The 12,823-nt window shown below is 43.8% G+C and overlaps 1 protein-coding gene across 3 annotated transcripts in view; it reads right to left on the reverse strand.

Moving 5' to 3' along the window:
- The window catches only part of unc5a (unc-5 netrin receptor A), a 151,339-nt gene that overhangs the window by 16,252 nt on the left and 122,264 nt on the right, over window positions 1-12,823 (reverse strand). For all 3 annotated transcript variants that reach the window (XM_088293074.1, XM_088293073.1, XM_088293072.1), the window contains 4 exons: window positions 10,886-11,185; window positions 7,684-7,771; window positions 6,457-6,625; window positions 4,351-4,584 (listed from right to left, as the gene is read on the reverse strand). In XM_088293074.1, the coding sequence (XP_088149200.1) occupies window positions 4,351-4,584; window positions 6,457-6,625; window positions 7,684-7,771; window positions 10,886-11,185 (791 nt within the window). The remainder of the gene's footprint in view (window positions 1-4,350; window positions 4,585-6,456; window positions 6,626-7,683; window positions 7,772-10,885; window positions 11,186-12,823) is intronic.

The raw sequence follows: 12,823 nt of genomic DNA on the forward strand, positions 1-12,823 counted from the left end.
TGTCTGATTTTGCTGACTTAACAAGGACATCCAGTTCAACTCCAGTACTAAAGCGTCACCTGCTGGTTTTGGATGGTCGCGACCCCGTTTGACCCCAACACAAGTTGGACTACAAAAAGTACATCGGTTCTAAATCATTGGACTGTTCGTTTGCTAGACCAACTTGCTTATGTATGTTCCGTCACAATTAGAGCTGTCAAGTTGTAAATATCAGAGCTAAATATAAGAAAGCAGGTGGTGGTTTAATTAGAAGCTAGTCGGAGGTCTCCCTCTGAAAGCGCGTTAGGTAGGAGGTGCGCCGCATGTGCTCAACGAGCGGTGGGATGGCACGACATCAGTGATGCTCTCCCAACAGGGCGAGCGGGGATCAGCAGAGTGCACGGTGAGGGCAGGACCCGAACGCCACTCACGCCTCCTCTGCTGTCGTGCCAGCCATCAAGAGCGGGACGCACATTAAATATGAACTTAATTGGTCTCGGCAGAGCCCCGCTAACATACGTCGCGCATCAGTCGGAAAATGTCACCGCTTCCCCGAGAGCCCCCATGCACTTTGGATCAAAGACAATAACATTGCTTCTAATCTGCTGTAATTGGGAGATAAGAGATTGCATGGTGCAGCGAGTCGACATGTATGCACGCGTGCGCATGTTTATGGAGCCACTGATTCAAGCTCGTCAGAGCAGCAAGCGATGAGACTTGAGAGGAAATGTCAGCCTCTCTTTTTATTCTATTGCTCTTCCCGTCAGCGAGTCGGCAGCAGGAAAGGCTGAGCGTCTCGTTCGCCAATGTTGTCATCTGCCATCGCATGTGCGTGCTGTTTTAATGACTGGGAAGTTGGCTTCTTGTCTGGAAAACAAGGTGACGAGCCACGGCAGACGGCAAGTGCCGCAATTTTACTCACGTTTGATGGCGCGCTGCTCTCCGTCGGCCGCTGTGCCGCTCAAACCGAACCCCCCGCTACTCTAGCACCGATACGCACAACAATTAACAGCAGCCATGGTGAAAGTCTCATCATAAATGGAGCATTTTAAAGACAGTGATTAGTGATTAGGCTGAACTCTCCAGGGAAGTTTAATCTCCACTCAAAGTGGTTAATGTACTCGCTAAATGAACTGCTCCCTCCATAATAGCATCAAAAGCGGTGTGAAGTCGAGATTACTAAACAGTGTGGGCCGCGTTCTAAATCACTCACTAAAAAGTACCGAACCCTGGAGATGCTGTGGCTTACCACAGGGCCAGGTTGTGAGCGAGACGGCGAGCTGATGCACTCAAAGGCGTCGGGGGAGCTGCAGAGTATGGAAGCACAAGCGACGAAGTCAACAAGCTCCCTTGTCCTTTTCTCGGCGAGTGAGAGCAGAGGAGACGGAGAGCAGGAGATATGCAGACGGAGAGACAAAAAGACAGGAAACGGTTCGGCGCAGCAGCAATTTTCCCACACGGGGCATGGAAGGTCAATTTAACAGACAGACTGCAGGCAAACAGAGTGCCGACTTGAATATGCAACAAGAACCTTATCATTACTGCGGCTTTGATAGCATGCAAAGTCAAAACAACCTCCGTGAGGGGCAGCATCCACAGCACACAACTTTGTACAACCCAGACTCCCCAAATGTTGTGTTGTCATAAACAAATAAAAAAAAAAAAAAGCAGAGCGCGATAACAATCAATTCACTTTTGACTACAGTACGGAAACCATATTGAATGTCCATGACCTTCAATATTTCAGGTGGCACCGCAGCCAGGAAACTAGCAGAGCGGAGAAATGCTTTAGAAAATGTCAACAAACATATTTTGTCGCTGCATTCACAACCGTTGAGTACGTTGGTTGAATCCACATGTAAAATGGAGAGACAATCATCAGGAGAATTTGGAAATGCCACAATTTATCGGGTCTGCGGTAAACAAAATACAAATAGTGCGGTCTGATGAGACTATATTTCAATACTTTATTTGTAAAACGTCTTACTCACAGCCTCATAGGAGACCATTGTGCCCATGTGTCGACTTCATCTTAAATGTGTACCTCCCAGCTATCTTCGGGCAGTAGGCGGGGTACACCCTGAACTGGTTGCCAGCCAATTGCAGGGCACACAGAGACAAACAACAACTCCAGCTCACACTCACAACTCGGGGCAATTCAGGGTGTCCAATCAACCTAACATGCATGTTTTTGGAATGCGAGAGGAAACCGGAGTACCGGGAGAAAACCCACGGAGGCACGGGGCGAACATGCTAACTCCACACAGAAAGGCCGGAGCCGGAATCGAACCCTGCACCTCTGTACTGTGAGACCCTCGTGCTAACCAGTCGTCCACTGTGCTGCCCGGTGTAAACTATAATATGACCAAGCAAAATTTGCTGGGTTTTTTTTGGGTGACAATTTGAGCCTGGAACTGATTTTCATTTATTTCCCCATGAGAAAATTGCATTGGAATAAAAAAACATCCGCAGTCTCCTGGTTTTAGTGTGTCAAGTTTTTTTTTTTTTTTTTAGTATTAAAACAATAAGGATTAGCATTTTATCATCATAATTTTTTTTTTTTTATAAATACGTAACACATCATCCCAGCTTTTCGGTAATCAGGATTGTTAACTAATTAACTAATTTGAGGTTTACAGTAGAACAATAGTGACATTTAAAGCGTGCCGTCGACTTCTCGTGATTCATCCGTTTTTGGCTTTTGAAGGAGGCATAGCAACAGCTGACAGTAGCCTACAGCAGTCTACACCGGGATAATGCCCAAGTGTTGCCGAGCGGACTGGGGCGGTCGTTGTTGCCTGATGATGTGAATAAAAGCTTGCTTTGGTTTACAGTCCATATGGCACACACACTGTCAAAGGAGAAGAAAGGCGGGCATAAAAAAAAAAAAAGACAATCAGAAATTACACTAGTTGGTGTCAATTCAACTGTCATCTCAGTAGCGTCAACTTAAAAAAAAAAATAAAGAAATCTAGTTGAGCAACCCTTAGGAACTACTCCACAAAGATATTCCAGAAGTTTTCCGTAATTTCCATCCTGTGCTGGGCTCTCATCAGCTGTAGCCCAAGGAGCCCTCACCTCCTCCCTCTTGTTTATGACCCACCGCTGCCCATAGATTTTGCCGGTGGCGGTCATGTGGAGAATGAGGTCCACCATTAAAGCCGGCAGAAGTGGACTTGAGTGGGAAATGGTACTTGTGACTGTGGGTGGTGTCAGATGAAGAGGAGTGGGCCGGCGAGAGAGCGAGCACGGAGGTTGCTGGGAGAAGACCGGGACAGGCTCTCCTTTTAATTTACTAATTAACCATGCAAATGAAATCTTAACCGACTACTCCGAGGCAGCCCCTGGGGAGGGAGGAAGGCATTAGCACTTGATTATACCACGTCCACGCGGATGGCAGGAAAGAGAGGGGAAATACGGGGGTGAACAAAGCAAAGGGGAACTGCGATGCCTTGTAGCACCTGAGCAGCATCAGGCGTGCACACAAATATGCCACCGGTGACTGTATGCTGTCATTAAGCACGACTTACGCATTGCTTCACATCCACAACTCACACACTGGCAACACCACATTTAATCACATTGTTACATTCCCTCTGGCTATGTCGAAGGCATTCAGTTCAAGCAAGCTAAAAGACAATGCTAGCAGAACGAGAAGTGCAACCACGATGTAGCCCAACGGGCAATTGTTTATTATGATTCTCTGTTTGCTGTCAACCGAAAAACAATTTAGTTTCAATAATAAGACCTGCAACAGTTTCTATTGATTTCAATGCATGATTGATTTGTTTCTTTTCGAACATCAACATACACGGGCCACAACATTTGTTACGGCTGCACATGAGCCAATACAAAAGCAGTTTAAAATATTGTTGTTGTTTTTTTGCATTTTTGCTGTTACACAACTTGAATGTGTGAGCCACTGCAAATTAATTAAAGTATTTGTCCAGCCAAGTATTTTTGATTTTGTGGAGGTGATCACATGAGCTCACGTTTGATGTCAATAAATCCAAACTATCGTGCCGAACGCTTTTATACTTTCACAGGTTGAAGGGGACAAGAGTCGTAATGTGCCTTTGCATTTTGGTGGCGTTTGGTCGCCGCTCTAGAAAACCGAAATCACAAAGCGAGCAATATTACCGCGCTTGCTACCCTGCTGTGACTTTATTATATTTTATCATTATCCAGTCCAGCCACCTCAAGACATCACATGAAAAAACAGCAGTTATAGTGCAAAAACATAAAAGCGAATGGACAGTCAAGTGTTTTCATTTTGTATTGTTTTTCCTGTTGAATAAACAGCTAATCAGGTAAATTGTACCTTGTGCTTCTTAGGTTGAAAAAACACAAACAAGTGACACCCAAATGCACCTTAAAGACATCCTGCGTGTCGTCCATGCAGTAGACCCTGATGTTGTACTCCAGCGTGGAGCAATAGGCGTCGGAGAAGAGCACTAGCCTCAAGCGCTTGGCGGCACCCATGTGCAGAGACTCTCCCACCAAGGCGAAGGTGCCCAGCTGCTCAGAAAAAAGCTGGCACGTCTCGGCCTCCAGCTGGCAGTAATAGGGATCCGACGCCAGCTCCTCGCCCATCAGCAGGACGTCCTGTAGGAGGCGATGAGTACAACAGTAAGTTGCGAATGAAAGGTCAAAGTTACAGAAGAGTGAGTGGATAAAAAGGACACATTATTAATACTTAGCTCGGTGCTGTATTCCTCAAACGCTCCTAGCAGTGCATTTGAACAGAAACAAGTCAACTCCTATAGAACACCATCAACTCACTTAGCAAGGCACAGACCAACCGAGTGCGGGGCACAAAAGGGACAGAGCCAATGCTGGATTATTTATACCCAATGTGTTGGGTTAAGAAGTGAACCCAGCGTGTTGAGTTAAGATTTTGGTAGGTATGTTCAATAGCAAACCAGTACGAGTATTCACTCTGAGTACTCACTGATTCTGAGAACCGAAACCACGACCACTTTTGATATACAAAGTATAAATTCATTTTAACACAATGATTAAAAAGACGATTCAGCTCTTCAGCTCAATCAAATCAAATCAAAATAATTAACCCAACCTTGGATGACTGTAACCCAATGTGCTCAAAGTCAACAATGATCTAGCTACTGGGATAGGAAATCAACCCATCACTTTTCTATGGGTATGAAAGACTGTAATAGATTCCTGGCAAAAAGAAGGTTCTAGCAAAAGGAGACTTGATAAATATTGGATCACTGCCAATTTTGGCCCTCTTCCCAGCTTGGAGTTTGTTAAGTGAGACGAGAACATCTTTTCAATTCCATGTACAACATTGCACCGTTGCCTGAGGATCAGGACTGATTAAAAAAAAAAAGATGACAGCTGTACAAGACATAGCCACTACTTATTTTCCAATGGGAAAGAGGACAGATTTTAAAATGTCGGACCGGCAGCTGCGCCACAACAGCATCTGCACTAATCATGATGGGAGATTTAAAACAAAACAAACAAAAAAAAAAAAATACACCGGAGATCAGGACTACTTTTATGAGTCGACACTGCTCTCTAGGATAATTTGATGGGGACAAATTGGACTCGAGGTGACAATGTTTTCTCCGCAAACTCCATCATGCCAGTTGACTGTCGCTTCCCATTGGCCACATCAGACAGAAGCGAGCATTACGGCTGCCAAACGGTCGGATCTATGGGACCGCACACCCTCTACATCAATGGAATTAGTATTGACACAATTCATTTGCTATGCAACCACAATAGAGTCTCACTTTTTCATCATCTTAATATTTCCTGGAGGTGTGGAAAGGCTCAATTACGCCACTCAGACTTCGCCCGAGGAGCAATTCATTTCCCTTGCGCCTGCTCCTGGATTCATTTCCTCCATCTCCTTCCAAATGCTGACACTGCATCCTTCTTTCTTCGTCCACTTTCTTCCAGTGGTGGTCATGCAGTTGGGCTATGTTTGGTCGGATTGATGATTAAACGTGTAGGTCAAACTCCTGCCTCGGACAGACCAATCCATTCTATAGACAGCCCATTGCCACCGCACGCGGCGAGGGTGAATTATTTATGCGCAATATTGAACATGAGACGGCCTCCTACTATCCTGAAGCCCACCGGCATTCTTTCCACTTTCTGCCCCAAACCATGAAACAAACCATGTTTATAGGTGTTCAAAAGTTCTTGTCAACTTCATCCTCTAATTTTCAATTTCATGGCCAGGAGAGAACTCCACCTCCGACTGTAATTACAAGCAGAACTAGCCAAGAAGCACTGAAAGTACTTTGAAGAAAGTCATTCTGAGAAGCACGTTGCCTGGCAACTACTGGAGTGGAAAGAGGCGGTGCTTTCAGGCAACAAGAAAACTTTCTTGTGGTCAAGTGCTGCGCCTGATTGGACAGCAGACGCTGACTGCCCCAGAGTAAAGACCGGGTGGTGTATTTGTATTAAGGATCAACGGTGGGCGCTATTGTGCCATCTCACCTCCCAAGCGCCCTCGTAGTTCTGCTTCTTGAGGCGGACGGCCCAGTTATCAAGGCATGCGTCAGAGCACTGGTCCATGCTCAGGATGACGGGCCGGCTCAGGACCACCCCTGGAGGCCCGCAACTCACAACAGGACTGAGCAGCGTCTGGCAGCCGGCCAGGGGTAACCTACACCAGTCAGGAGAGAGCACGGCATGGAGCATAATGAAGAGCTTTTTTTTACTGGAGGTATTAGTGTGAATATACTGGTCTCTGGAAGGAAGCATGTGACACTGTCACCTCTGCAAATTAGCTGGCTGCATAATGAAGGCCAGCATTACAAGGAGGGCACAAATATCAGACAATGTCACACACATTAAGTGAGGGACTACTAGAGCTCAACGAGTTTGAAAAATATTGATTATTTTTTTTTAAAGGCACCTCTTCCCTTGTATTTCTCAATGAGCCATAAATTCATCTGTAAGCTAAAGCAGATTTATTATGAATCAATGTTTTTGTCTCATAAGTTAGGCTTAAAATCAAATTAAAGGCAAAAAACCCAAAACTTAATATGAAAGGGTTTATTTATCTGCTTCAATCGTAACTTGCTAAAGACTTTGTGTAGTCTTTTAAGAATTCACGATAACAACTTCACAAAATTCTACCAAACAAGTATGGGGTAAACTGAAGTCAGTTGGTCACAAATCTCTGAACCTATACAGACACAAAATATATAAAAACAATATACATATACATTTATCCAAGCATTCATAAACAAAGGAGTTAAAGACATAAAAGTAGCTCATTAAAATTACAAACACAACGTACAGCGCAAGAACAATGTTGAAAAACATTATTTGAAAAATGTTTATATAATATTAATAATTTTAAATTTGGGTTTAAAAGCCTTTACACTTGGGTCTGACTTCACTTCTGTTAGGATTATTTTATACAATGTGTGTGCAGCATAACAGCTAAATGCTGCTCCACCATGTTTGCTTTCAACTCTGAGCTCCACCAATTCCCCGACTGGGTTTATATGCCATTAGCATTTCTTTAACACAATCAATGTACTAGTGACACTATGCCTTAATCCAGATGAACAACAGCCTTCCCCAACAATTAGTTTGATTTAAACGGCTTTATTTATTTACATCCCTCTTACATAGCACTGGCATGGACTCTAAAGTCTTGCCTGATTGAACAGTAGGACATCAAAACAAACAGGCAGTGCTTAAGGGACCCACCTTAAATCCTCCTTTTTCTGAACGGTGAGATAAATCTCATAGATCTTGCCTCTGGGGATGGCCTCAGGAGGAATCAACAGACTGATTCCTAATGCAAATAACAAAAGGAAGAGAGAGGGGGTAGTGAGAAGAAGGGGTCTCATTTGTTTGGACGGAACAGAGCTTTTGTCGCCGCACAAAGACGACTGGGCCTTGACAAAACTGTACGGCTGCGCAAACAGCAAAACAAATCTACTGTGAAGGTCACGAGTAGCCCGAGCCGGGTAGGAAGATGCAAATCTCTGCACTGGCAGCCGCGGTGGCACACGTCTCATGTGGTTGACAATTAGCGGAGACAAAAGCGTGCGCTGCATTGCAGTTTTAATGTGTTCAGCCTGCCTCAAAGTAGATAATTGAGACCAAGGAACAGAAGACAATGGGAAAATCCTCGCATCCCCATGAGAGCGGAAATGCACCTTAGAGGAAAAAGAAAGAGCCGGTGAGGTCGTTCGAGCCTTGTGGTATTGTGAAGCCACAATTACGCACTTTACGCAATTCTATTTCAAGCGTTGTTCAAAAAAAAAAAAAAAAATCATGACACAAGTGTGAGGGTTGCAAAAAGGCTTATCTGTTCAATCAGGTGAGTCTGCTTAAAAAGCTCACAGCCGCTGCAAGGATCTATAAACTCCATCTTCCATCTGCCTCAAAGAAATGAGCTCCAGGCAAAACTAGGTTCAAGAATTATAGGGCTCCGCTCCGACTCAATGTATGCAAGTGCAAATTGTATTTCTTTTGTCCCAAGGAGATGATGCATTGTATAACCCACACAGCTTTAAGTTAAGACATGCATAAAACATTGAGTGAAAACAAAAGCACTCCGTGGGCAACCTTCCGCAAAGGCTTGAAGATTTGTCACCTGTAAAAGCAAAATTTGGAATTTGGTCGTGTGGTTGATTAATTGCCACTTGAAGCCATACTGGTTGAACTCCGGGTGTACCATTGCTTCAGTCTCTAATAGGTTGCTGACTAAGAAGAAGATCATATCTCCAACAAGACCCCTGTTAAAAACTAATAAACACAACACTGAAACGATTAATTGATTGTTTAGTTTTCCCACTGCTCTTCAAGGCAATTTAGTCAAATACCCACCTGTACTCACCTGTGAGGGCAAGAGAGAGAGGAAAAAGGGGGAAAAGAAAAGCAATGTAGGCATAAGTGTCGTGGCAATTTTATAATTGCGCTCCAGACAAATCTTTAGTGGACTCTGTCTGTGCGTTTAGCGCATCCTTGTAGAAAATGGCTCGTGATTCACCGGGCATCATCGTGTCTGAAAGCCCTAATTGGAATAATTTGTTCTCAGTTGTATTCTTGGAATCTCTCGGAGTACATTTCATTTGGTAGAACGTCTTCATTCAATTGTCAAAGTGGATGTTCTGTACTGTGATAATAGGCTAACCGTGGTCTGAAGAGTGGTCTTAAGATTTTAAGGGTTGCAATTAGTAAGGCCTAAATAAGAAAAGAAATGAGTACAGAGTTTCAGCCGCAATCCAACTCTACCACCAGATAAACACACGTTTCCCACCTCAGCTTTCAGTGACGAAAGCCGTTACTGTACCAAAAGGGCTGTGTACACAAAGAAATAAAAATACACAAAAATGTACACAAAACAAAAAAACATTGCAGTCATAAATGACCAAACAATCCAAACACACCATCGCTCTCTTAACATTGGCACTTCGCACACAGGAGGTGCAGTTTCATTCTCTCTTGTTGCACGTGTTGTTTGAAGCTGACAGACGAGCCAGATTGAAATCGGAATTGGCCAGTGAGAGGGCGTCGGGATTATCGACGACGCGATCACAGCGTGCATGACGTCACTCACATTTGCTACAAGCTGTCTTTGGTAGGAAGCAAATGCACACGTCTAACAGCCAAAAGTTCGGCCGGTAGTGGGCAAAACACATCTCCGTTCTGCGGGCGCATTCAGTCGACTCTCTTGCTTCACTTTACTTTTTAGCACCAAATGACAAAAGAGGCTGGAAAAATACAAGGAACAGAGACAAATTCTCCCAGCGGACAATAGGAGAGACACACCAAAGGACTGATCAGCAGTCAATCGCACGACAAACACTTCATGCCATTATCCTTTGTTGAGTTGGATGATGTTTTTCTTCCAATAACATAAAGACCCTGTTCGAAGGGCAAAATATGAAAAGCAACATCTCAACTTCAACAAAGATATCACATTGTGGAGATGGAAATTTCCCAGGTAGGCAAGAAGAAAAAGGAGTGTAATAATACAGAGGGGTTGCTGTGGCGACACGTCATCTGCTAATGTGCATTGGAGTCGCCATGGTAACCGGGTGGCCAGGGGACTCAACAGACCACGAGTGTTGCAATCTTGCAATCACAAGACCGAACAGACAAGTGTTTCATGTTTGGTTACACTTTTAGTTAGTCGTAGAGATTTATCTACATTTTCTTGAACGAAGGAAAATTCGTGATTGCCATTTTCAAAACCTTTCAATGTGATTCTAATCAAGTGTTCTGAATGTCTGCTTAAATGCTCATGTTGTAATGAACAGAATTAAGGCGTCATCACAGAGGGCTGCTCGGAACATTTTCCTGCATCTTCGTGCACCCCATTTGATCTGAGTTGCTAAAAACCCGAGGTGCATGTAATCACATTTTAAACCACTACACGTATGAAAGCGTCATTAGAGTGAAGCCCCATTTTATCACGGGGCATGTTCTCGATCAGGGGTCAGCAACCTTTTGAAAACTGAGAGCTACTTCTAGGGTACTGATTAATGTGAAGAGCTACCAGTTTGTTACACATTTTAATAATAAATTTTCTTAAAATAATAAATAATAAATAAAACTTGAGATCATAAATTACATGATGTAGGTATGTTACAAAACATACCAAACCACCGATATATCACAACAGAGCATATCACTGAATAGAAAGTTGCGACACAAAAAAAATAAATAAACAAAAAAAACCCAACATTTTTTTACTTTTCTTTTAAAGTTAATAGTGAAAATCTGTGTATAATTGACGACCATAGAAATTATTTGGGGGAGGAAGAAAAAAAACTGCTGACAAACATTCGACATGCATTTTCCACAAAGTATTTATTTTGAAGATTTCTGCAAAATAGCAGAGACTTTTGCAAAAGACGTAATTTTGCCAGAGAACACGACAAGAAAGCAAACTCACCAGCGTTGGGAATGGTCAGCCTGCCGCCCAAGAAGTTAAAGGTCCCGTAGGAAGTGTTGGCAACGTCCCGTGACAACGTTTTAAAGTAGCTCTGAGTGGACAACCGGCTGACAAAGTCTGCGGGGTCCGAATTGAGCTTTCCATTGTGCAGCGTGTGCGAACCCTTGGGAAGCGGGTCCAACAGAGGCCCGTTGGTCATGGAAAACTTGCCGGTGGCATCGTGTCGGGCCCGCAGGGTGCCCTGGTAACTGGTGGTGGTGGTGGTTAGATCGGGCTGGATGGTAAGCAAATGAGAATTCTCTGTTTGGATGATAAAACATGAAGAGAGAGAAAACAATGAGTGGCGAGACGGGAGCTGATAGCACACGCAGACAGACCTCACACACTCCAATGCTGTCACAACACCAAGAAAAGTGACAGAAAAACAGGAAAGACACGTGGCGCTGAGAAACACACTCACACACTCTCGACAATGCACAAACACCCGAGCCAGTTGACAGCCCTCCACTCCTCTCTCTATATTTGTCTATGAACAGCTAGACAATTAATACCAAACTACTCTGACGCAGCTTGTAAGAATTGTTTTTTTCTTTTTTTAAATGACTAATGCAACAGCCCACTTATCCATTTCCATCCAAGTCAGACAGTCGTATTTGTACTATTGGTGAATAAACCACGCAGGCACACACAGGTAGTGAGAAAATCTAGATGCAATTTTTGACAATGAGGTGATGGCAAAACACAAGCAGTGTCAAGCAATCTGATAACCACACGCACGCACGCACGCACGCACGCACGCACACTCACATCTTAGACCGTGAACCACTGTCAACAAGCACCTTGGGGAAGACACACAGTACTAAAGCCACGTTTCCAACAAGCAATACGGTTGAGTTCAGCTTGCCACACGACCAGCTGGTAATGCAAATTCTGATGAAGGTTGCGAGGACAGGATGGCGATAGTCGCATTACATCCAAAGATTGACGTCACACAAAGGAGACGCGCATTGCCAAACTGAATTCTGTTCCTTTCGGTTGGAATTACATACTACACAGCTCAAATGACATTTTCCCCCTCATGAATATGTCATGGCAGTGCAATCAATAAATAAGTGCATAGAATCAGATATCCTCAAATTCAAAGCAGGTCTTGAGCATAATCTATAGAAGTCGCATATCAAAGGAAGCGCACCCGTTGCGCATCTTCGCAAACTTGTCATTGGAACAGAAATGATGTACAGTGGTAAATCAAAGCGACTCTGAAATATAAAATCGAGATTACAACATTATGTTTACGGCTGTGTCTGTGTTAACCTTCATTTTGGGTGTGGATGTTATTTTAGAGGCTTAGTAAGCAGAGTGATGTGGATGGGAGCCACTTGAAAGTGTAGAAATAGATAACGGATTTAGGCGCTCAATCACAATTGGGCAATGATGGAGCCTCAGAACAAGATATTTGGAGCTCTTTGTTGCGCACGTTAAGCGAACGCCTTCCTTCAGTTTAGTGAGCTTTCAGAAGAAATTTCTGTGGAGTGACTAAGCGCTCTGAGGTCATTTGGAGAACTAAAAGAGAGCAACTATCCACAGCCTTTTTTTAAAAAGGGCATGTTTGTTATACATTCTTGTTGTTTCAACCAACAATTGTCTGTATGTCCGCTCTGTTCTGCACCACGGGTAGGTAACCCAGGAATCAAAAAGTCATAAAAGCTAAAGTTTTAAAACTTAATACGGTAGTTTTCATCCCTTCTGATTTATACAGTGGGACATTGATTCATCAGAACCAGAACCAACGGACCCCGGATTCAGCTGACAGAAAATAGTACCCAGTCCACCCATAGCGCCTGTTCTAAAATTGCTGTTTAAGTATGGCCGCAATGGTCACGTTTCCGGGTTACGCTACTCTCTTGTCATTGATACAGGACACTCACAGTAGACTAG

This window comes from Idiotropiscis lumnitzeri, chromosome 4 (genome assembly GCF_059441095.1).
Source record: "Idiotropiscis lumnitzeri isolate Australia: NSW breed Sydney's pygmy pipehorse chromosome 4, RoL_Ilum_1.0, whole genome shotgun sequence".
Lineage (NCBI taxonomy): Eukaryota > Metazoa > Chordata > Actinopteri > Syngnathiformes > Syngnathidae > Idiotropiscis > Idiotropiscis lumnitzeri.